General features: G+C 42.0%; 2 protein-coding genes and 1 long non-coding RNA gene across 4 annotated transcripts in view; all 3 read right to left on the bottom strand.

Annotated features, from left to right (window-relative positions):
* Positions 1 to 3,675: 3,675 nt before the first annotated feature.
* Positions 3,676 to 26,823, bottom strand: part of LOC110368142 — a 192,741-nt gene continuing 169,593 nt past the window's right edge. The window contains exons 8-10 of the mRNA XM_036132258.1: positions 5,943 to 6,266; positions 4,593 to 4,916; positions 3,676 to 4,096 (exon numbers count right to left, since the gene is read on the bottom strand). Of these exons, the coding sequence (XP_035988151.1) occupies positions 4,047 to 4,096; positions 4,593 to 4,916; positions 5,943 to 6,266 (698 nt within the window). The 3' untranslated portion in view covers positions 3,676 to 4,046. The remainder of the gene's footprint in view (positions 4,097 to 4,592; positions 4,917 to 5,942; positions 6,267 to 26,823) is intronic.
* Positions 7,400 to 13,367, bottom strand: LOC105922303 (V-set domain-containing T-cell activation inhibitor 1). The gene is made up of 4 exons (XM_036132351.1): positions 13,242 to 13,367; positions 10,916 to 11,266; positions 9,608 to 10,148; positions 7,400 to 7,472 (listed from the first exon to the last, which is right to left on the bottom strand). The coding sequence occupies exons 1-3, from the start codon at positions 13,276 to 13,278 to the stop codon at positions 10,042 to 10,044; spliced, it is 495 nt and encodes a 164-aa protein (XP_035988244.1). The 5' UTR covers positions 13,279 to 13,367; the 3' UTR covers positions 7,400 to 7,472; positions 9,608 to 10,041.
* Positions 16,516 to 21,412, bottom strand: LOC105922305. 2 transcript variants are annotated; one of them, XR_004929595.1, is made up of 6 exons: positions 21,288 to 21,412; positions 20,692 to 20,766; positions 20,351 to 20,437; positions 18,068 to 18,350; positions 17,855 to 17,983; positions 16,516 to 17,324 (listed from the first exon to the last, which is right to left on the bottom strand). It is a non-coding gene; the product is annotated as an uncharacterized LOC105922305 (long non-coding RNA). The 2 variants fall into 2 exon arrangements; XR_004929594.1 differs by having other exon boundaries at positions 17,855 to 18,350.

The following is a 26,823-nucleotide window of genomic DNA, read 5'->3' as shown; positions in this document are numbered from 1 at the left end:
CAAGTATTTGGTTATATCTGTTTACTTAATCTGTGATGGACTGGTAATCTATCCAGGGTCCACCGCAGCAGCCCTCACGACCCCAATATAGGGATAAGTGTGCGTGTATGACAGGGGTTAAAGTTCTCCGTCGCTGCGACGGATTTCCGTCATTTGGAAAATTAGCGCAAATTGTTCCATCTACACTTTTTATTCAAGGTTTTAAACTGAAGCTGCTCTCAACCAATGAAACCTGGCAGAACCGGGACATTAGCCAATCAGAAAGAGAGTAGGGCGGGTCTTTGCAAAGCCGAGATCTGCCAGACTGAGCTTCATCGGTGTTCATCATTCATCATTCTAACTTTTGGAACAGCGTCTCAAACTGGCCACAGATTCATGAATGACAGTAGCGGTGGTCAAAGGTTTTGTCTGGGTTTATGCGAACCAGCAGGTCAGGAAGTGGAGCGGATTGACCATCTGACAACATCTTCCACCATTAAGGGGTCTGTCGCTGGTCCTGCAGTTAATTAATGAATTTTTTCCACCTGTGGCCATGTCATCTGTCAGCGTTTATTCACTGGCTTCCAGCAATTTGGCTGATAAAGGCGGTGACCAACCAGGAACCTGCTCATTATTCCTTGTTACGTTTTATTTAAAAGTCGAAGAGTAAAGCGTTAGCTCAGGCTAATTCAGCATGATGCACTTTTTTTGAAGAAGGGTCAGAATATAAACAATTTCCTGCATTTGACTGGATCCGTTTAGATAAAAGTAATAAAATAGAATAAATAATTTCACCTGCGCTTTTCTGAACCAAAGAAGGCAGAGCTGCTTTCAGTCAATAAACAACAGCATTCATCTAATGAGCCGCTGCGCACCGGGACACTCTTAATAAAATAAAATAAATGACAAAAGTATTTTGGTTTTGATTAATAGGGAAACTACATAAAAAAAATAAACTGCAGCTACAACATGGACTAGAGAGCGGGTTCTAACTGGGTGAGGCCAGAGGTGATTCTCAGAGAGCTTTTATTAAGTTTTTTTTTTTTTTAACCGGAGTGGAGCGTGATGTGAAGCTTCACTGTAGAAGCAAGTCGTACTAAAAAACGCTGAAAAAGCCTCCTGTCTGTGAATCTATGGACTCATTTTACTCCGACCCCAAAACACCTGCCAGACAGTACTACAGTCAAGATTACCTTTAACAATATTTAACTTTACGAAATACATTAATAACATTTTGCTGATTAAAAATGTTCAGATTTAAAAAAAAAAAAGGGACACACCACGCGACGGACACACCACGTAACATAACACATTTTTTAGCCATTTCTTTGCAGATTAATTTGTATTTTTAATGTTAAAGTGTTTTTGGGCGTTTTGAAAGGCGTTGTCAAAAATATGCGTTATTATTATTATAATTATTATAATAAGGCTGGTACAGGAAATGGTAGTGGAAGTGGTCCGTCCCCGCCACTTTCTGTTTGCTGCAGCGAGGTGTACTTGGCTGTGTCCTTCAAAGGCATATGTGGGCTGGGTCCTTGGAAGGCAACAAGGCAGTAGGCCATATATGTCCTTCCGGTTGGTACAGACTGACCAAGCAGGCAACGCCCCCTGCTGTCTGATCAAGGGTACTACCCACAAGTTACAGATAATTTTTACCGGTCAGACATTTGTGTCAAAAGTGAAAATGAAGGCGTAACTTGAGAGTTCAATTTGTGACTCACAGCAGCAGATCTGTGCAGTTGTATTTATTGATTTGTATTTGTGTTAAGGAAAAAAAAATATCCAAAATAATGTTTTGAAGATTTTAATACACATGTTTGACTTTGTTTTGCACCATTTGTTTTAGATCAACTGTAGCGAAACTGAACAGAAGACATTTCTGATGTGCAACTCACAGAACAGAACTTGAACAGGTGTAAAAAAAATAAAATTTTATTCTACAAATACAAAATTTGGAATGGAACTCTCTCTACAACTTTAAATTCACGCTTACAAGGCACAAATACTTTTGGAAATAAAAAAACCTTCACACAAACAGCTTAGAGAAAAAAATGACAGGACGTTAATCAATAACATTTCTTTCCCTCTTTCTTTCTGTCTTTCTTTCAATTTATTTTTAGTAAATTATCCAAAACTTAAACACAGGAAACAGTAAAAAAAAAACAAAAAAAAAAACAATGATAAACAAACCCACAATTTACCAAAAAAAGGAATAGGTTAAAGCAAAGCTTATTCTTGCCTACCCTGTTTTATACTTACGACCTTTACAACTGACCAGGTTCTTTACAGTACATATATAAATATTCAAAACTACATAACATAGGATTTTATCATTTTACATTTTAAAGGCCTTTTAAAATTCACCAAGAAAGGACATAACTTTAAATCGTCATTCAGTTCATTCCACAGTTTCACACCAATAACTGAAACACATCTAGACTTTATCTGGCTCTTCTCTTTTGCACATTCAAATATAAACAAACCTCGCAAATTATATTTATTCTCACTTAACTTAAATAATTTCTGAATACCAGAAGGAAGACTTTTGTTCACTGCTTTATACATTATTTCCAGTATTTTTATATAAACAATGTCTTCGGATTTTAATGTGTTGCTTTGAATGAAGAGTTTATCATTAAGCCTTATAAGCCTTATAGCTTTTTTTTGCAACTTAACTAGCTTATCAATAATTGTTTTATTTGCATTTCCCCATTCCTCTGAACAATAAGACATGACCAAAGAAGAATATATAATATGCAGGCCTTTGATATTTATTAAATCTTTTATTTTAAATAATATTCCAATAGTTTTTGCAACTTTGTGTCTAATATACTCTATGTGAGGCTTCCAGCTAAGTTTATTGTCTATAATAATCCCTAAAAATTTTGTCTCATAAACTCTTTCAATTTCAACTCCATTTATACATAACTTTACATCGTTATGGACCCAATTACCAGAGAATACCATAAATTTAGTTTTCCCTTCATTTAACGACAACTTATTGTAATCAAACCAAGTTTTCATCTCAGCTAACTCTTTTTCTATCGTTTTTATTATTTCATTCATATTTTTTTCCGGGAAAAAAAAAAAGATTTGTTTCATCAGTAAACATTATAAACTTTAAAATACTGGATACTGCAAAAATATAATTTAAATAAAGTATAAATAATTTATACTTTATACTAATTTATAGCCTTGAGGAAGACCACATTTTAATCTTTCTGTTTGTTACTTTGTGTTATTGATTTGTACATATTGTAATCTATTACTTAAATAACTTTTTAACCACTGATATGTAACCCCCCGTAGGCCATACAGTTCACATTTACCTAATAATCGTGCATGGTTAATAGTATCAAATGCTTTACATAAGTCAATAAACACAGCTACAGTATTAAGTTTCTGGTCAACTGCTGAAGCAATGTGCTCCACAAACTCCATCACAGCTAAAGTTGTGGAGCAGTTGTTCCTGAAGCCGTACTGGTGCTCATTCAGTAAATTATTTTTATTAAGAAAGGAGTCCAGCCTTTTTATAAATAATTTTTCTATAATTTTTAAAAATTTTGGTAGCAATGATATTGGCCTATAATTTGTTAATATTTGCTCGTCACCACTTTTATGGACTGGCAAAACCTTTGCCATCCTCATTTTATCAGGAAAGGTTCCAGTTACGAACGATCTGTTACAAATATAGGTAAGAGGTTTAATAATACTATAAATTACCTCTTTTACGATCAATATCAATATCATTACAATCTTTGGATTTCTTATTTTTAAATTTCCATTCTATAGACGTCTAAAATATGTGCAGAAGTTGTCACCAGAAAGATCAAATCTGCTTGTTTATGCGTCCAACAGTCTGGTTGCTCTGTGGTGTCCTGGTTCCTGTCATTCTGCTTCATTTTAAACAGATGTGGACAGATGTTCACTCACAACATCCCAAGGAAATCAACACTTGCTGACAAAGAACAACTCCTCCTGTATCACAGAAGCTCTGGGGGTAAAATAGCTGCAGAGGCTGGACTGGAGGCAGGAACAGTGTCCTCTGTTACAGATCCTCTCTCAGATCAAACAGGAAGTTGGAGCAACGGAGTCTCCTCATGGAGCTGTTGTCTCTCTGCAGAAGAAGAAATCATGATGCAGTTAGAAGGACCCCTTAGAAACATGATATAACAAACTAAAAAAACGTTTTCAGTGAATCGTTGCTGTGTAAACAGGGCCTCAGCCTGTCTTCAGCAAACTGCAGGCTTTCTGGTGCTTCATCTTTAGAAGAAGCTTCCTACTGGGAGGAAGACCACGCAGTATAAAAACTCACATTTTCACTCAGGGATTTACTCACTTCTGTGGTCAGCAGTCTAGACGTTAATAGCTGGGTTATTTTGCGGGGTCAACAAATATACACTAATGACACAACTCCTAGTTTATACTCTGGGTCACAGTCTTTGACCCAGTGCTTTAAAGCTATAAACCAACCATTTAGATAGATAGAACATCAGTTTCTATGACTCTTCATGCAAAGGCTCTATTGATCACAACTGATCACCTGATTGGAGAAATAAAACAACTTCCCATTTAAACTCCTGACCTTTGACCTGGATATTTAAACCACTGACCATTGACCTGGAGTTCAACTTGTTTCTTCATCAGGATGTTTCCCTCTCTGGAGACGATGCAGGTGAAGATCCTTCTGTCTTTATGTGTGGGGTATTTCAGAGTCAGACTGAGGTCTCCAGTCTTCAGCGGGTCTTTTTTCATCTTGCTTCTCTTCTTGTAGATCTCATGCTGTTCTTCAAGATGATCAGAGCCGTTTTCATAGACATGGACCATCCAGTCATTGTGGCCCCTCCACTCCACTCTAACATCTCCAGTCAGGGTAACTGTGGCTCTGCAGGGCAGCAGGACAGACTCCTCCCCTAATTCCACCTCCACCTGTGGGACTGAGAGGACAACAAAGGACAGACAGCAGCTCTGAGGACGTTGTTTGTCAATAACCAGTGTTCAGGTAATCATTGTTTGCTGCCTTGTTGCTGCCTGTCATTCTATGTAAATCATTACTCAGCGCTCTGTCCCAGCTGCTAGCATCTCCCTTGTCTCCACCTTCCAGGTAAGCAGTTATTTCTAGCAGCTTGGTGCAGTTTTAATCTTACATTCTTTATTAGCAGCTGCTTGTGTGCCTGTCAGCCTGCCACTTGCACTTGTGATTTGTAATATTTGCCGAAAATGTCTGTGGATTTAATGTTGTACAAATTAGCTATTTAAGTAATTTGTAAAGAACAAATTCCCCTGCAAATTACCTGCTTTGAGTTCTCCGATAATACAAATCCAATGCAAACAGGCATCTCTGTGATTTGAACAGAAACGGTCAGGATCTGGTACGTGATTAGGAGGTTTTTGTTTCCTGGGAGTATTTTTATTTGCTTTTGGTGAAGAAAGGATGGAAGTTGCATTGCAGTTTTTAGAAAACATTTTAGTTCCCAGGTTAGCAAAACCCTATTGTCCTGTAACGTACGCCATCAACAAGAAAATCTTTTGAACGCTATTGTGTGACAATAATGTAGCCCTTGTTTATTGCCTGTTTGTCTGCTTTGTGTACTCTTAGCCGGAGTGGCCAGAAACAATTTCCCCACAGTAACACACGGTGACAATAAAGAATCGTTGAATCTTTAGAAAAGGCTGAAGAGAAGTAGTATCGGATAAAAATACTGGAACACATCCTTCACTACACTGTGTAGTAAGAATAATTTTCTTCTGTTTGTAGCTCTGTGTTACACATCTGCTCATCTACACAATGTGAGCAGATGCTACATAATACGCAGCATGTTAACATCCCATCTGGGAGGTGTATTTTGAGAAGGGTCTAGTTGGAGCCCCAGCAACTACAATCTTAAATAGATTCAGACCACTGACCTTTGACCCTGTTATATAAAACACTGACCTTTGACCTGGAGATTTAAACAACTGACCTTTGACCTTGAGTTCAACTTGTTTCTTCATCAGGATGTTTCCCTCTCTGGAGACGATACAGGTGAAGATCCTTCTGTCTTTATATGTGGGGTATTTCAGAGTCAGACTGAGGTCTCCAGTTCTCAGCAGGTCTTCATTCATCTTGCTTCTCTTCCTGTAGATCTCATGCTGTTCTACAGGATGATCAGAGCCGTTCTCATACACATGGACCATCCAGTTGTCATGGCTTCTCCACTCCACTCTAGCATCTCCAGGCAGGGTAACTGTGGTTCTGATGGGCAGCAGGACAGACTCCTCCCCTGAATCCACCTCCACCTGTGGGACTGAGAGGACAACAAAGGACAAGATGAGTTGGACAGACAGCAGCAGCTCTGAGGACATTATCTGTGAATAACCAATGTTCAGGTAAAAATGACTTTTAGCTTAAATTTTACCATAAAAGTAAACATTGATGTAAATTTAAGCCACTTTAATGTCCCATTGATCCTCTCCTCCATGCCTACAGCATGTAGAGATAGATCTGCCCTTTGCAGCTCCATTCTCCAGCTTTTAGGGAAGAGCTACTGCTTGGTCATGGCCAGCTATGTGATGTGAACATATGCAGACTTGGTGATCAGTTCTAGCTGCCTTAGTCTCCATGGCTGAACCTCATCATTGTTTGCTGCCTTGTTGCTGCCTGTCCTTCTATGTAAATTATTACTCAGCATTCTGTCTTAGCTGCTTGTCCTCTCACGTGTCTGCACCTACCTGATTGTCTGTCTATACTCTCAGTGACAAATTAGCAGGTGAGCAATTATATAATTTGGAAAGCATTCTTATATCAAGCAGTTTGGCCCAGTTTTAATGTTGCACTCTTATTAGTAGCTTCCTTGTGTGCCTGTCAGCCTGCTGTTTAACTGGAGGTTGTGCTCACTGCAAAGGTAAATGGTTTAATTCAATGCATGGATGTAACAAAATGTTCTTCAACTGAATGAAAACAAAACTAAATGAATTATTTTTGGACCAATAGAGGAATGTTCAAAAGTTAGCACACAGCTTGAGTTACTTCAGCTAGAAACCACTGATCAGGCCTGAAACCTGGGAGTAGTGATGGATACAGACCTGAACCTCCTAAAGACAATTACAAAGTGGACCTTCTACCACCTGAAGAACATTTACAATATTAAAGGACTAGGGTCTTTGTCCCAGATATTTAAAAAACTGACCTTTGACCCAGAGATGAACTCTTTTCTTCATCAGGATCTTTCCCTCTCTGGAGACTGTGCAGGTGAAGATCCTTCTGTCTCTATATGTGGGGTACTTCAGAGTCAGACTGAGGTCTCCAGTCCTCAGCGGGTCTTCATTCATCTTGCTTCTCTCTCTGTAGATCTCATGCTGCTCTTCAGGATGATCAAAGCCGTTCTCATACACATGGACCCTCCAGTTGCTGTGGCCTCTCCAATCCACTCTAGCATCTACAGGCAGGTGAACTATGGTTCTGCAGGGCAGCAGGACAGACTCCACCCCTGAATCCACCTCCACCTTGTATTCTAAGAGGACAGAGAAAGACAAGAGATGTTTGATTAATTTCCACTGTTATGCTGATGACACTCAGCTATATTTATCCATAAATCCTGATGAATCCAATCAATTACTTCGACTGCAGTCATGTCTTGATGACATCAAAAGCTGGATGACTTTAAATTTCCTGCATTTAAATTCTGACAAGACAGAAGTTGTAATCTTTGGAGCAGAGTCCTCAAAAAATAAACTTCTTAACCAATCACTTAATCTGGATAGCATTCATTTGGCCTCTGGTAATAAAGTAAAAAAGCTTTGCTGTAATCAGTGATGCTGATGAACCCGTTATTGAGCCAGATACAGAGTTACATTTTTAATAGGTTTATTGTGAGGATGAGTAGTGGCTGATGGTGCAGGCAGGCAGGGATGAGCAGGAGACCAGAGGATGCAGGTAGTGACAGACCAGAACAGGTGATGTGGACCAGGAAACCACCAAAACGGGTAGAACAAGCAGCTGGAACTCATGGGGAAACAGGCAGAACTGCAGCATACAGACACAGGTAACTTTATCAGAAGAGTCCAGCTGGCTGAGCACACAGGAACTGGTAGAGGCAGGGCACATCACAGAAGATGAGATGAGATGTTCAGGCAGTGAGTGGATGACTGAGGCAGGTGAATGTCCGTAGGTGTACAGGTGACCAGAGTTGGCAGTAAGTACTGGCTGCAGGTGGAGTTGATGTGGGCTAGTTGATTGGTGACTGAGCTGGTTAGACAGTGGCTGGTAGCTGAGATGTGACAGGCTGATAGGAAATGTCCTGAAGAGTTCAAAGTAAAACAAAAAACTAAATCATGACATTGGTGTTATTTTTGACCAAGACATGTCATTTAAATCCCATATTAAACAGGTTTCCAGAGTTTCCTTTTTTCACCTCAGGAATATCACCTAAATTAGAAACATTCTGTCCAGGAGTGATGCTGAAAAACTAGTCCATGCATTTGTTACTTCAAGGCTGGACTATTGTAATTCTTTACTATCAGGAAGTCCACAAAATGCAGTTCAAAGTCTTCAGCTGATCCAAAATGCTGCAGCAAGAGTTCTGATGAAAATTAAATCAAGTTTTGCTTTGCAGTATGAGGGATTGCTGCAAAGCCATCAACAATGCAGACGACTGTCCACTGTGGCTCTACGCTCTTTCAGGAGGAGTGAATGCTGCTTGGAGAGACTTGATGCAACCTGCTGGGTTTCCTTAGAGAGGAAACTTTCTCACCAATCTGTACAGATGATCAGAAGTCTATCTTGGGGAGGAAAGGAGCTTTGGACTGCTGTGCCAGTTTCAGACAGCCTTTAACTCCAGCGTAATTACATGACAGAAACGCACATGGATGATTCTAGTCAAATCCAGGCCTACAGTCTTTAGAAAAATGAACTACAAAGTGCACAATATCTTCTCTCTGGACATTGTCATTGATTTCTGGTCAGGCCTGTGCTGATACATCATGTCACACAAAGGATTGTAGGGTACCTTAAGAGTACTTAGCACCGGTAAGGCACGTAGCGGGATTCCCAGGCAAAACTGGCCACAGGAGGGAGCATACAGGCTTCTTTTAGCTCTTTCCTTACTGACTGCACTATTCGGACTGCTGACGCACTTCTGCTTTGGAAAAAGAGTCCCCCATCCATCCTTATTATACATATGCCACTATAAATCCCTACAGATTACACAAAGTTTGCTTGTCATCTTGTTGAGTGTTTGGTTCTTAGTGTTGATTTTCCTTGAAAAAAAAATTAGAATTGTTAATTTTCTGTATTTTACCCAATAGTGTTTAATGTCTGGAAATCTACCTTTACTTCACAATTTTAATCTCCTGAATAAACTTCTCCTGGACTCTAGGAATGAGACACACCTGCATGCCAACTCCCCACCATTTGCTCTACATCACATTCAAAGACTACATGGATGGAAGTACACCCCCTGAACTGTTAAGCAACAGAGCTGTTCTCACTTAATGACAAAAATCAGAACAGAAATGATCTTGTGAAGATATCCAACTCAAACTTTGTAACAAGGGCTAAGAACCAGACCTCTTCCTGCTGCAAGAAAAAAGTTTCTGTCAGGCACACAAGTCTGACGTTGGCACCTTGGACACGTAAATTCAATCTTACCTGACATGAAACAGTGCCGGAAATAAAACAAAGCACCTGCAGACCCCAAGAGAACCAGGAGAACCAGGAGAACCACCACTACCGGTACAGCTATGGACCAGGCTGGTAAACCTTCTGTGGGAAAACAAAGACTACTGAACATCTGACCTTTGACCTCCATCTAGAGCTTTAACTTGCAGACCTGACATTGTACCTGGGTCCAGAGGTTGGACTTGTTCCAGAGCCACTCTCTGTCTGAGGATGTCCTTGTTTCTGTGGACGGTGCAGATGTACCGTCCATGGTCTCTGTCAGTGGGGTACTCCAGGGTCAGGCTGAGGTTTCCAGTTCTCAGCAGGTCTTCATTCATCCTCGTACGACCATGGTAAAAATCATGCTGTTCTGCATGATGGCTGCTTGTGGTTGGATACACATAAACAAGCATAAATTCTGGTTCTTATCGGATCCACTCCACTCTGGTGTCCTTTGGCAAACCAGCAGATGTTTTACAGGGCAGGACGACAGATTCTGCCTCTTTTCTCACGTTCACCACCTCCTGATCATCTGAGGAGATTAACCATCACAATGATTAAGAGAGAAACAGCAACATGTATTCATCAGGATCCACAATCAGAACCTTTTACATCCAGAATCTCCAACATCATTGATGTAAAATGAATTCCTTCATCATTGTTCTACATTCACACAGACTAACCTGACAGGGGAAGTTCTGACTAGTTAAAGCTTACTTGTTACTTGTTCTTTTCACTTCCTGTTTTATTTTGTACTCACTTCCTGTCTCATTTTAGGCAGCTTCACTTCCTGAGTTCCTCCCTGCAATCAGGATCTGCTACATCCTAATGTCATTCACCTGGAGTCTGTGCTCCTCCTTTGTTTGATGGCCCATTTATTTCTCATTCATGCAGCTTCCCTTTGCCAGTTCATCTTTGTCCTTTGAGACAGGTGTTTCAGTCTTTTTGCCTTTAAAACTTAGCCTTCTAGTGATTTCTGACTCAGCCTGTATTTGGACCTGTCCTTGTCTCTGTTTTTTATTCCTCTGTTTTTTATTCCTCTGTTTCCTTAGCAGAGTTCCTGACTTTATTCAGGAGTACATCATTTCTTGACATTAAGAAAACATCTAATGTTAATGTCAGAGATAGCTTATGCCTGGGTTCCTCTGCTCTGTAATAAACGATGGCCTGATTAGATGAAACATTTCATTTTTATCTGAATATATGCTATATTAAATAATTGTGCAGCACTTATTCTGTTTTTACTTTCTAATAAATGTTTGCCTTTCTGCTAAGTTCATTGAAATTGATTGAACTGACCTTTGACGTTCAGCTGGACCTCAGTCAGTTTTAGCTCCTTTATTCCATCACTGATGCTGCAGATGTAGTTTCCACTGTCAGACAGTAGAAGGTTGCTAAATGTGAGGCTAAAGTTTCTAGTTTGCAAAGCATCAGGAGTCATTGATGTTCTTCCTTTGTAGATCTGGTTTTGTCCTCCTGGATCATCTCCTCCTTCTCGTAGGTGGAACACCTTGGGGTTGTGATCATTACGAGTCCAAATCACCGAGGGATCTTTTTCAGGAAGTGATCCTCCATAGAAGCAGGGCAGCAGGGCAGACTCAGCCTCTCCATAGACCTCAATCACTGCAGCCAGGCTACTATGTAGGGACACTGACAGCACACAAACAGGCATATCAATAATAACGCTAATAAAAATGACACATATACTATTATTTATTATTGCATACACAGCCTTTGATATATCAGGAACCTTTGCTGCCACTTTGTGACCATGATGTAAATTTGGTGAGACACAGACTCAGAATTCACACATAGCACACAGACAAGAAAAGACATTATGTTCAAGTAGAATGCAGTGCAGCCCTCCTGCGAAAAACCTGTTAATACTCATTAGCATCTCATAGCATTTAAATGTTTTGTCCATGGTGACTTTACATATGATATAAATTACTGTGCAACTTCATGAATATACCAGATAAAACACTCCTTAGAGCTTAAAAAGTGTCCAGATGTTGGACAGGGAGAACAGATGTTAGAAAGAGGCTGAAAGAAGCCATCTTGGTCCAAAGAGCAAAGCCATCAGTGAACAGAGGAGGAGGATGGAGCTTCAGCTCCTCAGAGTTTACAGCTCGGTTCTCCAACACGTTCCAGAGAGATTACATCAGCATCTCTTCATGGTTCAGGAGACCAAGTCCTCCACTCACACCAAGCAGCAGCTTCTAACCACCAGGACAGAGATGGTGAGTCACTGGTTCTGACCTGGACTGGTTCTAGGAGGATGGACCTCCATGTGCTTAGAAACAGCAGCGCTCCACCTGCAGGTTGATCAGAGCCACCAGAACTGACAAAGACTCCAGGATAGGTGTACAAAGGTCTTCAGAAGGAACTGAACAAAAGTCCTGTTGCCTCCAATTGAAGCTTGTCTGCTGGTGCGATGACCCGGGTGACTGATAATTTGCTCAGGTGAGGGCAGATAGACACACTTATTTAATAAACACTGCATCCAGCTGTTAAAAACAAGAATTATGTCTAAACAAGCCAGAGTTATGTTTGACTAGGGTTAATACAATGTCAGCTATTAGGGAGGCTAACTGCACAGTAAAAACATATTGAAAGTCAACCACTTTAAATGGCTTCATCCCATGTTACATTTCTCTGTTTATCTCTGCCAAACCTCTGCCTCTGTTGTCCAGTCGGTTGACTCTGGGGAATCCGGCTGTGATTAATCTTTCCAGGGTGAAGCTAGCTCTGCGTGCTGGTGGTGAGAAACCGGCTCTGCCCCTCCTTCAATGAGGGTTTAGTGAGTTCTACCTGGATCTGCAATGGGCTGTGGAGGCCGTAGGGTGGTAAAGAAGGGTTTTCTTATACTTCCTGTGAGGACCTCTGCACAGCTTGATGAGGGAGTAACCTTTGTTGATTTCATAGAAGAGAGGCTGTACTTAGCTTCTATTCTAGCCAGCACCTATGTGGCAGGTCTCTGAACTCAATCCAAGCCCACGGTCGTTTCGTCTCTCCGGTGGTGACCTTCTTCTCAAGAGGTCCATGGAAAACAAAGCGATGGGAGGTGGAGCATGGCTTTATAGCAGTGGGCACCCTGCTGTGAGGGGCAGCTACTGTTTTGAGGGCTCACTGCAGCTTCTTACAGCATTAGAGACAGTGTTGTTTTATTTCTCCCATTTCTTGGAGCTTCAGCCTTACAGTCTTATGTTTATGTTGTTCCCTGGCTGAATCCCATCACAGTGTTAACAGTGTGATATTTGTCTGACATTTAAACTTAACATTTAATCGTGGCAGTTGTAGAAAAATAGGGATCCAAGAGGAAAGTAAACACATTTTCAGATTATTACTTAATAAATGAAACTGAATTGTGTCCATCTCTGGATTCTCAGACATTATTAATTGTCAGACATTATTAATTGTCCCACCCTCTTCCACTAACAGAGGGAATGAGACATGAAGCATGGTGACCTGTTTAAAGCTTTCAGTCAGGATTGAGAAACAGCACCGGTAAAAGTCACTAACGATCTTTTCCTGGTCACAGACAGTCGATCCTGTTAGATCTCAGCTTGGCATCTGATACTCTCCATCCCACTATGCTATTCCAGAAACATGAAGCTGATCTTACCGTGCAGGACGATCCCAAACACCACCAACATCTTCATCTTCCAGTCAGAGACCAATAAATAGATCCTTACAGCTCTTCACATACAGGAACTGCTACCAACTTCACCTCCAGAGCTACGGATGAACTCAGAGAAAAAAACTGACATTTCAACAGTTGCACCTGCTAAACCAGTTAAAGTCAGCGAAACGTGACGCTGGAAGAAACATTGTTGTTTCTGGTCAGGTGGTTACTTTGTTACATTCTCCTATGAGTGGATCATGTTGTGTTTACAGAGCAAAGGAAAACTATTAATAAGTATAATGACACTGATGTACCATGCTATTTAGTTTATAATACTCAGCTGGAGATCTGAACAAACTGCTGGTGGTTTCTGAATATTAAACTGAAACAAACATGTAAGGACAGAAAGTCCATCCTCTGAAGGTCTGAACCAGGTGCTGGTGAGGAAGAGGCTCTGCTGTTTCCTCATGGTTCTGTTTCTGATTCCTCGTGGTTCTGTTTCTGATTCCTCGTGGTTCTGTTTCTGTTTCCTCATGGTTCTGTTTCTGACGCCTATCAGGCAAATCAGGCAGAGGAGCATTCTCTGTAGAGCTTCTCATTCATGCATGGTTCACTGAACTCCATGCTTCACAACCAGTCCAGCAGGTTTGTGTGCTGACATAAAGGGTTTGTTATCTCTGAGGATCAGAACATCACCGGGTCAGAAGTAACAAACAAGGTTTACTTTCTGTTCCTCACAGACACAAGTTCTGCTTTGTTCTGCCTCAGGGTTTTTCACCTCAGCATTACAGCAGGATGTTGGCGGGTAGATTTCTGTCAGTCTGCTGCCAAACAGCCGAACAGGCAGATACTGTCCACCATTCAGACTCTCACCCAGTGTAATGCTTTGGTCTGGGAACCTGATATACAAGCCAATACAGCAAGCACGTTTAAAAGGTTTATTTAGATCAGTGGAATAGACGGCAGGCAGGTGATGATAGACGACAGGCAGAGACAGGTCGACCAGGTGATGAAGGCAGGAACTGACTTGACCAGAACATGCAGGCCGATGGCTCACCAGAGCCGGCATAGCTCTCAGCAGGACACACAGGAACGTGGAGCAAAGTGGACGAGCGCACATTCACTTATAATCCTTACTAGTGAGGGCAGGTTATGGACAGAAAACCCCGGAGGCTGGCAGGCGGAGCACACAGAAACCTGGAGCAACGTTCAGGCAGTGCAGACAAGACAAGATGACTCGCAAAGTCATGACACCATTTATGTTAGCATTTATTATTATTATTACCATTTACCATGCTTTAAAACTCTGGTTTTTAGGTATTTTATCGCTCATTGCACAGGTTTGTTGTCTCATTGATATCTCTGACAAGTGATGCATCCTGACCTAACTGGGCATAGAGTAAGAATGTAAAATACAGATTTTCATCTCTTCCACTCCCTGAGTCCAGACTAACAAACAGAACACGGGGAGGATGAGGAGGAAAGCAGGAAGATCCGGATCAGAACAAACCAACTGGACCCCTCGTTGTCCTCTGATGAGACACACCTAAGAATAAGGAGAAGAAGAAACAGCAGGAGCAGGTTTACCCGCAGATTAAAGCGTTTCAGGGTACGGTCAGGTCGGTTGTAACCATAGCAACCGTTCTGACCACATCACAGGAAGTGACCGAGTTAGATGTTAGCCGGGTCAGCGGCCGTCGGTCCAAAGAGGAACTGAAGTTAGCAGCAGAACCTGCTCGATATTCTCCTGATATGTGTGAGGGATCTGATGAGGAGACAGGAGGAACCATGGAGGTCTCAGCCGGTGTGTAGGCGGGTCAGAACCCTGCAAACTGAAAGTGTTACAGCTATCAATGAGACGCTTTATACTAAAACAGCTTCTTATTAAAACTGTTCCAGCTGCAAACCAGAAACAACATGAAAACACAGAAAATAATCCTGAATCAGGTTGTTTCTTCTAAACAGCTGGTTTCCTGCTGGAGCTTCTTTCTGTGGCGGTGATATAAGAAAAGTTAATTTAAATGAAATGATTTGCTCAAATCAGCGTCTGCAGGGTAAAAAAAAAAACAACAGCTAAGAAACTGAACCAGAACACGGCTCTGAAATTCAGCTCAGGATCCACCGGTGCCAGAGTTTAAAGAGGAAAGCTGCCTTTCTCCTCCAGAACCCAGCAGCAGGATTTGGTCCAGTCTGCAGCAGATTTACAGGAACATCAGTGGAACATGGAAGGATCTGTAGAATTACAGAACCCTACGTGGAACAATATGATGGACTCCTGCTACAGTAAAATATGTGTTAATTAAATAAAATGATTATATTTCTGGTGTAGCTTTGAGTCATCTTACAGAGTAAAAACCTGCAACTTCACAGGAACACAGAGAACATCAAGAATATTTCTGTTTATGAAATAAATCACCAGCAGGCTTAACTTCTCAGTCTCATTTAGATTATCTGGTCTGTTGAGCAGAAGATGGAGCTTTATGGCAGCATGACATTTAAAAATCAAGTCAACATTAAGACTGAAGTTATGATCCACCTGAAGAATGGAAACGTGTCATCTGATGTGAACATGAGTGGAGCTGCTGAATTCAGAGTGAAGAGTTCCATCAGGAACCTGGATCAATGTTCTCTGCAGCAGAACCATCTTCATCCATCAGGAGCAGGAGGAGGAGGAGGAGGAGGAGGAGGGAGGGAGACAGGGAGGCTGTCAGGAGCCTCAGCGTCTAAGGCAGCGTATGTCACCAGAGATGACTTTTCTGAGTTTTTTCAGACGCACAAGGACGCGTTCCACGGCTAGAAGAAGTCACACGGCGGACCTAATCACAGAGAGTGAAAGGATTGCAGCATAATAGTGTTATTAAAAGACAATAATTCTGTAGTTTGGTGTGGGGATTCATTTAGGAGTGAAGCCTGTACAATTGTCACAAGTACAACCAACATTACTGAATGAACTGCATCGTTAGCTTTGGGATGTGCTGATATAATCAGTGATTTTATTATAAACAATACAAATATGTTATCACAAAACCCTTCGCAGGGTTTTTTTATATGTAAGCATCCATCTAAATCAGGGGTGTCCAAACTTTTTGGCCAAATTTGACCAAAATTGTCAAGTCAAAGAACATTTGAGGTCTAAAATAAATAAATACATACATAAAAATAACATGTGTTTTTACCTGCTCTAAAAAATGGCTAAATCTTTATTTAGCCATTTTTAACAAATGAAATCTGATAAGATTTGAATGCACCATTTGATTAAAATTTGCTGGATGTTGACTCTGAAATTAAAAAGCATGTAAAACGTGTAGTTATTAAAAGACTAATGTGTGGTGCCTAACATTTAATTGTAAGATTTTAACTAGTCTGTAATAATTTTGCCCTAAGTAAAGGTAAAAATCTTCCATGTGCATCAGCCACCAGTGCTAGGGGCCACAAACGGCCCCCAGGCCCCACTTTGAACACACCTGATCTAAATGCAGAGAAGAAGGTGTTTAAATCTGCAGGAGGAAAACCAGCAGAGATAACCTGATACTTAAATAACTTTTTAACAGAGCGTGGAATCAGTCCACCTGTTTTCAGCTTTCTGCTACATCAGCGTCTCTAGAAATGAGGCGCTCTGGTTCAGAAAAGTGAACTTACAGTCATCATCAGGAACATCATCAGGGATCAACATATACTGCTGTGTTGTTGACAAAGAGATGGCATCACTGTAGAAGATGTCTGTATTTCTGCATCGCTGACCTCCAGCAAACATACGCTGATGTAGCTTCCTCCTGAATTCTCTCATAAACTCATAAAATCCCTGATGTATCTGCCACACTGGTCCATCTCTGTCTCCCAGCTTCCATCACTGCTCCCCCCCCCCCAACCCTCCTTTTGTCCAAGACACCAAGTGTGACTGAAAATGAAGGCCTGCTGAGCTGCTGGGCCTCTTCCTGTGTGGAAAGCTCTGCCACGTCAGGCTGGTAGTGGAGCGCTGAGCTCCCAGGTCTGCCAGGCTGATGGTGGACAGAGATCAGGCCGCATGGGAGGAGTCCAGGCCACGATGGCACCGGACCGTCCCTCAGGCTCTGAATCCATTTCCTACGAAGGGAAATAATAGAAATGTGTCAGAAACCACAAATATAGTCAAAGGAAATATGAAATTTAAAAACTATAAACATACATATGCTCACTTTAATCATAAAAACAGACTTTTACAGCGTCACACCTGTTTAGCAAGGCTTTATCATGGCATGAACCGCCTAATTGCAGAAATAAATACGAACTGCAGAGGGCTTTGTGTTTAAACAGCACAGAAAGTCTCACAAACATGGCGATGCCTTTATTACAGCTTTATTACAGCTTGTTGTAGGCTGGTTCTATGTGCTGTTGTACCAGTAGAATATCGGTACTATGGTTCATTTGTGAGCCCAGTTCTAATAAAACAATCAGCATGAGTCTATGAATTAAACCTCATGATGGAATAGCACATTGTGTATTTCTGTATTTTCTGGTTATCACAGCATGAATATGATGGAGTGAGTAAAGTAGCACCTTTAAAAGTTCTTTAAAGGCCTTTTTTAGTGATGTCCACCATTAAGCCACAGATTAGCCTGTTTATTTGACATTACCTCAGTCTGAGACAAAGACACGGTGGTTGTCTCACAGAGTGTTGGGTGTTTGTCGGGTCACTTTAAGGACGTGAAGACAGCCAGGACCGTTTTTTTCACGCCAGGATCACCGCTCTTCTTTTTGCTGACCTGATGTGTGGCATCATAAATTTATCCTGATGATATCTCCATCTCTTCCAACAGACCGCCTCCTGCATCCATCGCTCGCTCTACCTCTTTCCAGGGGTCGTTTTCCTTTTGCATGTCTTTATAACGGCTCAACGACGTGTTATATCAGTACAGTTTATCCTCTCTAACACTGGAACGCCATCAGAACCAGCTGGAGTGTGGCTGAAGGATCTCTGGGTACGACTCCTGGACCTGTTGCTACCAGGATGGATGGATGGTTCTGTGAGTAGATCCAGTTACCAGCGAGCCGGGATGGACTGCTGTGAAGGTTCCCCGGAGGACCTCAGCAGCGAGTAGACAACCTGTGGTTCTGGTTCTGGTCGAGGTTCTGGACACAAAGGGTTTAAAACAGTGATCAGGTCGTTGTTCTGCTGATCAGAGGACAGTCTGCTGCAGCAGCGGCTCGGTCGTCACAACTAGATCAGTAGACTGAAACGGTGCCACGGTAACGTTGCGTAAAGTTACCAGTCAGCTAATTATCTGGGTCTACCGTGTTTTTCGGACTATGAGGCGCTCCGGAATGTTATGCCATCACGCCATGGCTAAATTCAGAGTGAATTTTGAACAACTTGTGACGTGGGGAGGGAATCAAACTGGAATTTCACCACCTTGCTGCAGAGACAGTCCTCACAGCAGGGATTCCCTGTTGCTACAAAACCTTTGCTCCCACAGGACAGACCCTCAGTCTTCACATTCTCCCTGCCTGAGACAAAGGAGGAGGGAGAGGCTGGCTGAGGAGACCACCAGGCAGGGCAGGCCTCACATGGGGCTCAATGCCCACAAAAGCCCACAAGCTGCACAGAGCGGGCGTTCTGTAAAACTCATCTGTCTCCCTTCAATGGAGCAAAAAAGGAAGAATTATCATCCTCTGCAGAACGGAGGATCTCTCTGCCGTTACAGGAAAGCTGACTTGAGATGGCACGGATCGGCTTCTTTTACCCACTTCCCAGCCAGGAGAGAAACAGGGAGCTGAAATCGGGTCAGAGAGGGCATGCAGGACCTTGGACTGGCCCACTCCTGTACCGACCACGTTTCGGCTGGGCAGCGGAGCCGCAGGCTAGCTGCTGCTGCTAAGACCAACAAATCTGCTCTCCGCTGCTCTTCCTTGGATGGCCTAAGTGAAGCGAACTCACACGAGGCATCGACAGGTTGGGCAGAGAAACCACAGGGAAAGTTGAAGGGTTTATTTGGAATTTTTTGTGTGATGTGCTTACATTGGGTTTTTAATACAAAGAGTTAACAGATGTAGCTCATGCTAACATTCTGATACCATGTCATTGCCGATGTGATTCCAGTGTGTTTTTATGGTTATAACAAACGTTATCTCCACAAGGGTTTCATAAATTGATGGGATATTAATGTTTATGTTATACAGCTCACTCATTAAGGCTAAAAATAAAGCTAAAGTCTTTAAAGTTAGTGCCGAAAATCCACTAGCCAAAATGCTATTAGCCCGGTAACTTCCGATTTCCGGTTATTCAACAAGTTTCAAGCATAAGGCTTGTTTGTTTCACTCCGCCATCGTTCGATAGTGCTATGAGCGTTATCTCATTAAAATGGAATAATAATGTTGTTTTAAAGGTGTTTTGTTTACTTTTAGGATTAGCCGATTTTAGCGACCAATCGCTACAGCGACCCCTAGCTCCCAGAGGTATATTCGCATTAATAAACTTGAGCGTCCCTAAAGTTAATGATTTTATTGAACAAGTCATTCTTTAAAATGTTATTTTCTCAAATAATGTTTTGTGTAACTCGGAATTTGCATTGTGAATGCTGAATGGGTTAAAACACATACCAAATATTGATCTAAATTAGTTAAGCTAATTTAACTTCATTCCGTGTTCTTTAAATCAGATCTGCAGTGAACCAGGATTCACTGAATTATTCTGATGACGATCAACCACTTTGTTTTGTCTTTTGTTTTGTTTTTTATGTATATAGTTATTTAGCTTAGCTTCTTATATCTGCATTTTGCTTAGTAGTTTAGTTAAGTCTCACTAGCCTAGTAGAGAGGAATATTGTGTTAATTCAGATAAACAGCATTCTAGTGATGTTCTCTGGATGTTAATTTAATTTCTGTTATTAAAGTCTTGAACTTGAAAAGAAGCTGTCACTCCTTTATTCTATGTGTGTGCAGGTTTTGCTGTTAAAAGATCGCCAGTGGTCAAATCATTCCTTTCAGTATAGTCCTGATATCAGCTCTAGAGCTCATATCCACCGGACAATACCTAACAGACTGTGAGTTATTTATTAAACATTAAATAACTTTTAAACAGTGTATAATTGCACAACATGATGGAGGTTAACATGAAGCTCATTCAGCATTACCTCTCCTGTTCATCCTGATGTCGACCGGCCCATAAATGACCTCGCTCTGTGGCCCCACCAATGAATAAACTGTATCCGGAGCTGGTTCTGGACAGGAAAAAAAAATAATATGTGTCACTAAAGCAGAGCTGCTTTCTGCAGCTTCAGTTTGACACCTCAGCTGCTGCTTATCCCCAGCATCAACGGCTTTTAAAACGACAGGAACAAATGTGACCACAGAGCTGCTGGTTCCTGCTGAGACTACGCAACGCCTTCATGAGATGCATCAGTGTGAAAACTACCTCTTCACCTAAAGCTGCCACCCCATCGCTTCTATGAGTCATGTAGAGCAACAGCTGTACCTGTTCTCCTGTTTGCTTCCTCACCAGGAGCCGGTGCTCTTCTTTCTGCCGCTGAATAATCTGGCAGATTGCTCTCTGTGAAAGAGGTGAGAAAATCAGTGCAGCTGAAGCTTTTAGTAAAACCCCAACCGTAGCTAACTGTCAAAGAGCAGATAGTATGCAGTAAAAACACAGAGTACTGATCGTCCTCAGGGTCCTCTGCCTTCTGTGGTGCTGCTGCTTGGAAAGCATCAGAATTCACCACCGTTGGTGGTCTGCACTGTTAGCCTCATGCTAGCACAGATATTTACGCCACAGAAATATGAGATTTACCCAAATGTTGTTAATCCCTATTAATGATAAAAAAGCATAAACTGATGATTTTGTCTCTGAGGTCTGTGGTGAAGCTTTAAAGGTTTCTTTTTCATCAGGAAACAGGAAACAGGACAGCAGCAGAGCCTCTGTTCTCACTTTGACCACAAACACAATGAGTGTGAAACAATTTCTGATGAAGCTGAAACGCACCAAAGTAGAAGTAAAAGAACTCGATCTGAAACACAAGACTGTTTAGAACATCGGTTCTGAAGCATCTGGTCTGAAGATGAAGGGTCTGGTACCTTCAGGTTTCCTTCTGAGGCGTCGTATCACCAGAAGAACCAGAGAGATCAGTAGAACCAGAACAGAAACGCCTGCAAGGGAAAGGATCAGGTAGAGAGGAAGCTGGGAGGCAGGAGGAGGAGGAAGAGGAGGAGGGGTGGTGTTTCTCCCTGAAATGAACCAAAGGTAAATGTTTAGTTCTGGTCTCATGATGAAGGTTGAAGCAGACAGAGAAGCTGCTGACCTGAGACAGAGATGCTGCTGGATGGAGACTCTCCATGAGCGCTGATGCTACACCTGTAGAGGCCTTCATCAGAGCTGGTCACATGGTGGAGGGTCATGTGACCTGCAGGCTCAGTCCTGATGAGGGAGCCATCTTTATAGAAAGCAGCTGGGAGGTTGGAGGGAGCGGTCTTTGTGTGACAGCTCAGAGTGACGTCATCTCCCTCCATCACAGGGAGGACAGGACTCTGCAGGATCACTGATCCACCTCAACACAGAGACAAACTACAGCATTTCATCCATTTCCACACAGCTTCATCAACACTAACTCCACAGTCTGATCTTACCAGTGACAGTGAGCTGGATGCTGCTGCTGCTGGCTGCTCCCTCTCTCCACTCACACCAGTACACTCCACTGTCTGATGGGATCAGGTAGCTCTGGTTGCAAGAGGAACCAGCAGGTTTCCCCCATTCTTTACACTCATTCCTGGTTTCTTTGGTTGTGTTCCTCCTCACAGTCCATCCAGCAGAGCTGTTGTCCTCCTCACAGCTCAGAGACACAGAGTCTCCTTCAAAGAACTGAGATCTGCTGGGACTCACAGTCAGACCAGCTGAGGAGAAAGAAACTTTTTCAGAAGGATGTTATTCTCTGTCTCATTCTCTGCTGGTGAAGCTCATGTTAGAAGATACCAGGTCATTAGGGGAAATGTTCATGTTCTCACAACTTACTGACCGTCTTCTGGTGGGAAGTATGACAGTGAAGTCCAAACTGTAAACATGTTAGAAATGGAGTCATTAATGATGCCACATACATACTTGTACAAGTTTAAATAATTTATTTAAGCCATAACAATGAAATGGATGAAGAGAGAAACTTTAAATAACAACCAAAGCAGTCCCTAGTGACTAAATTAAATGCTCTGTAGCCAGAAGGAATTGGAAATTAAAGTTATGTTTAGTCTTACTCGGGTATGTGAGTAGCAGCAATCACTGAATAATTGAATCATACGTACATATAAGTTTAGACATGCAGAAGGCACTTTAAAAACGTGCGTATCATCTCTCTCGGGACAAAACCGCGAGCTGAGTCAGAATGAGCCTTTCTGAAACTCAGTTCCTCCCTGGCATAGGGAGAAACTGCCAGCCTATTCAAAGATAAGTCTCTCACTTCTGCTTAAAACAGATGCCAAAGTGAAGGAATCTGTCTATGCCAGCTTTGTTCTGCTTTCTCAGCGCACCACAGACGGAGCTGGTTCCAGGCACGCAGAGCTGAAAAGCCGGCACAGAAGCAACGTCCCCATGCCGAGGAGAGATCTGCTTAAATTGTGACTGCAACCGGGGTCAGAGTCTGCCTGGAGGACCAGGCCTCCAACCCGACCACGCCGTTAGCCACATGCTGCTGCAAGGCTAACGCTAGCCTGCCAAGAGCCAAGTGCTAGCCCGCTAGCGCTAGTCAACAACTTCCCTCCTTCAACGCCCCTTCCGTGAATGGCCAAACTGAACAGAACTGACACGAGACAAAGGACAGAGGTTTGGGCAGCGGGCTGAGGGTGAAGTTAAAAAGGTTTATTGGGAAATGATTTGTAAACCGTTGTACACCTGGCGTGTTGAACAAAAGGCTAACAATATAGCATTGCTAGCATTTGGTACCATGTCACTGTCGAGTGTGTTTTAAGGTTTTACCAGACAGGTTACCTCCACAAGGGTTTCATACATTGATGGGACATTAATGTTTATGTTAACCAGCCACTCAATATGACTAAAATTAAAGCAAAAGCTTTCATTTGTTAATGCAGAGCGTCCGCTAGCCAACAGGATATTAGCCTTGCTAACATCCGGTCTCAGACAATTCAAGAGGAGTTTGTTTTAAAGCATAAAGCGTAACTGTTCTGCGCCGCCATCCTCCGATGGTGTTATAAGCCTTATTCCCGCATCAATATGGTATATTAATGCTGGTTTTCAAGGTAATTTTAATAACTATAGATTTTAACCAGGTTAGTGACGATCGCTGTAGCGACCCCATGCGCCCGGAGGTAAAATCGCATAAACAAAGGCAAGCAATTCTGAATTAAATGATTTTACAGGACAAAACGGTCCTCAGAATATTATTTCAACAAATAATGTTTTGTTCAACTTGGGCTTTGCATTGTGAATGGATTGAAAGACATGGCAGATGTTTTTTTACTCCATTCCATGTTTTTGTTAATCAGATCTGCAGTGAACCAGGATTCACTGAAGTATTCTGATTATGATCAACCACTTTTGTTTGTTTTGCATGTAAATAGTTCCTTAGCTTAGCTTCTTTTATCTTCATTTTGCTTAGTAGTTTAGTTAAGTTTCACTAGCCCAGTAGAGAGGATTATTAATAGAAATATTGTGTTAATTCAGGTAAACAGCATTACATAGTGATGTTCTCTGGATGTTAATTTTATTTCTGTTATTAAATTCTTGGACTTGAAAAGAAGCTGTCACTCCTTTATTCTATGTGTGTGCAGGTTTTGCTGTTAAAAGATCGCTAGTGCTCGAATTCATCCCTTTCAACCATTGTCTTGATATCAGCTTAAGAGCTGATCATCACCAGACAATACTTAACAGACAGAGAGTTATTTATGAAACATTAAATAACTTTATACAGTGTATAATTGCACAACAACTCATAGGCTTCTAATAAAATGTCTCAAAAAGAGCTTTTAACTTTGATCAGGAAGCATAAATTCACAGCTGGATGATGGATGGTTTATCTGTTTACTGAAAGGTACAATGTTTGAAGACACAAGGTATCCGTCCAACACTAGTGAGATAAAATACAGAAAATATGAAGGTATAAGAACAAAACTCTTGGTTCTTATGGTTTCTGGTGGAGCCATAGCTTTTTTAACCAAACTAACAGAGTGAAGGTGATGTGTGTCGTACTCACGGAGCAGCCACAGAGAGGATGTCTGTCTCATCGTTCCACAGAAGGTAGTGAGGAGAAAACTTTCACCCTGGCTCCTTCGCAGCAGATAAACCCACTTCCTTCCTCTGCGCTCTATAATGGTGAGTCTGTTGGTTCTGTGGCTCGTCTTCAGCAGATAACAGGTCAAGCTCACTCACCTCTCTACTTGGTTACTAATAAATTAGGTAGAGAGTCTTTAAAGGGACAATCTGAGACAAGCCTTGTTCCAAATATGTTCTCTAGATGCTAACAGAACATTTAGTCTTTTCTTATGAACCACTTCCTGCTGCTGTGGGACAACATTGGCTCCGTCTTTTGGGTAAGGACTTTTTAGCCAAAGTGGAAGGGCGTCATCAGTCACCATCATCAGTGCTGTCCAAATAGTGCAGTCAGTAAGAAAGGAGGTAGGAAAAGGAGCCTGTAAGCCTTCTTTCCTGGCTAACTGAATCTATGTTAGGCATCCTTCCACATTTATACCATCACAGGACAGTTCCACGGCCTGCTAGAAAGCTTCATTGATGTAGAGTTGCTGCTCATAAGCCTCCTAAAGCCATGAAGAGAAGACCTGCTTCCACCACACCGGGGCTCAGTGTGGTAGAAGGTAAACTTTCAGGATTTCCTGGTTGATATTGAACCAGTCTCTGACCAGGTTGGCAAGGTAAAAACTCACATCCTTCCACACAAAGACATGGACAGGATGTCCTGTCTGTTCTTTATCCAGCTGCTGACGCCTGCTGAGCCATTACTACGCACTGTTTAAAGCTATTTAATGTCTAATAAATAACTCTCTGTCTGTTAGGTATTGAGTCACCCTGGACAGGTCGCCAGTCTATCGCAGACTATGTACACACAAACGAAACAAAAAAACAAAATAAAATTATTGATCATCATCATCAGAATGATTCAGTGAATCCTGGTTCACTGCAGATCTAAGTTAAAGAACCAAAGTTCATCATAATGTTGACATTATTTTTGAATTCACTGGAGCTACACAAACACCATGAAATCAATGTTAATCTTCCATATTAATACTGTATTAACGCTCGTAGCATTATCGAAATGACTGTGAAGCTAAATAAACAAACATTATATTCACAATGAACCATAGTTGTGTTTACTAGGGCCGTAGCCATAAGTTATCCGGAAGCTAGTAGCGGCTAATGTTAGCGGATATTCAGAGCTAATTTAAAATAATTTTTTAAGTTCTATTTAGTCATAATGAGCAGACCGGACAAACCAAATATTAATATTCCATCGCTGTATAAATCCTTTATGGAAATAAAGTTTGTTAAAACTGTAAAAACACACATAAACACATCAGCATAGCTTGGTTTCCAGAATGCTAGTGGGGTTAGCATGTTAGCTCGGTCAAGCTTTAAAAGCACCGTGAAAACACTTTAAGTAAACCACTTTACTTTCCCTTCCTGACTCTGCCAGACCTGTCTGTGCCTCTGTGTCAGTCCGGTTCACCTTGGGCAGTGTTGTGGATATTTTATTGATGTATGTAACTCTGATCATATCTTCTCTGGGTGCCCCTGCATCACTTTCCTGTGTGAAAGAAGCTCTGCTTACAGATTTACTGTGTTTCCTCATCCAAGGACCTAGAGAGGAGTTGTTAGACAGGAACTGGATCGTACCAGTGGCTGCACTCTGAAGATTACTCCCACTTTCTTTGTTAACCCAGAATGTATAAAAGTTAGTCTGTTCTTTTTCTCATTGCTGTTTTCTGACTGCGTTGGGGGACAGAGACATTCAAACGCTTATGCCTTTGAATAAATAACTTACTAAGACAAGGTGCACCTGTTCTTTTCATGAGCTGTGTGCTCACTTAATTGATAAATTAAGTGAGCACACAGGATCTCTGTCTCAGGTCACTTAATTGATAACTTAGGTGAGCACACAGGGTGTCTGGTCCTCTTGCAACATCACCTACCTGCTCCCAGATGACAGTGGATTTTACTGGTGTGAGTGGAGAGAGGGAGCAGCCAGCAGCAGCAGCATCCAGCTCACTGTCACTGGTAAGATCAGACTGTGGAGTTAGTGTTGATGAAGCTGTGTGGAAATGGATGAAATGCTGTAGTTTGTCTCTGTGTTGAGGTGGATCAGTGATCCTGCAGAGTCCTGTCCTCCCTGTGATGGAGGGAGATGACGTCACTCTGAGCTGTCACACAAAGACCGCTCCCTCCAACCTCCCAGCTGCTTTCTATAAAGATGGCTCCCTCATCAGGACTGAGCCTGCAGGTCACATGACCCTCCACCATGTGACCAGCTCTGATGAAGGCCTCTACAGGTGTAGCATCAGCGCTCATGGAGAGTCTCCATCCAGCAGCATCTCTGTCTCAGGTCAGCAGCTTCTCTCTTTCCTTCAACACTGGTTGAATACATCACCTGACCAGGTT

This window comes from Fundulus heteroclitus, unplaced genomic scaffold (genome assembly GCF_011125445.2).
Source record: "Fundulus heteroclitus isolate FHET01 unplaced genomic scaffold, MU-UCD_Fhet_4.1 scaffold_49, whole genome shotgun sequence".
In the NCBI taxonomy this organism is placed as follows: Eukaryota; Metazoa; Chordata; class Actinopteri; order Cyprinodontiformes; family Fundulidae; genus Fundulus; species Fundulus heteroclitus.
The sequence above is the reverse complement of the archived record's forward strand: the minus strand, read 5'-3'. Positions and strand labels throughout refer to the sequence as shown.

Excerpts from the sequence above, each read along its gene's own strand:
- LOC105922303 (XM_036132351.1), bottom strand. The coding sequence starts at position 13,278 with ATGAAGATGTTGGTGGTGTTTGGGATCGTCCTGCACG. Across the intron at positions 11,267-13,241 it reads GTTTGGGATCGTCCTGCACG|TGTCCCTACATAGTAGCCTG; the intron begins GTAAGATCAGCT and ends GTGTGCTGTCAG. Across the intron at positions 10,149-10,915 it reads GGTCCAGCTGAACGTCAAAG|ATGATCAGGAGGTGGTGAAC; the intron begins GTCAGTTCAATC and ends TAATCTCCTCAG.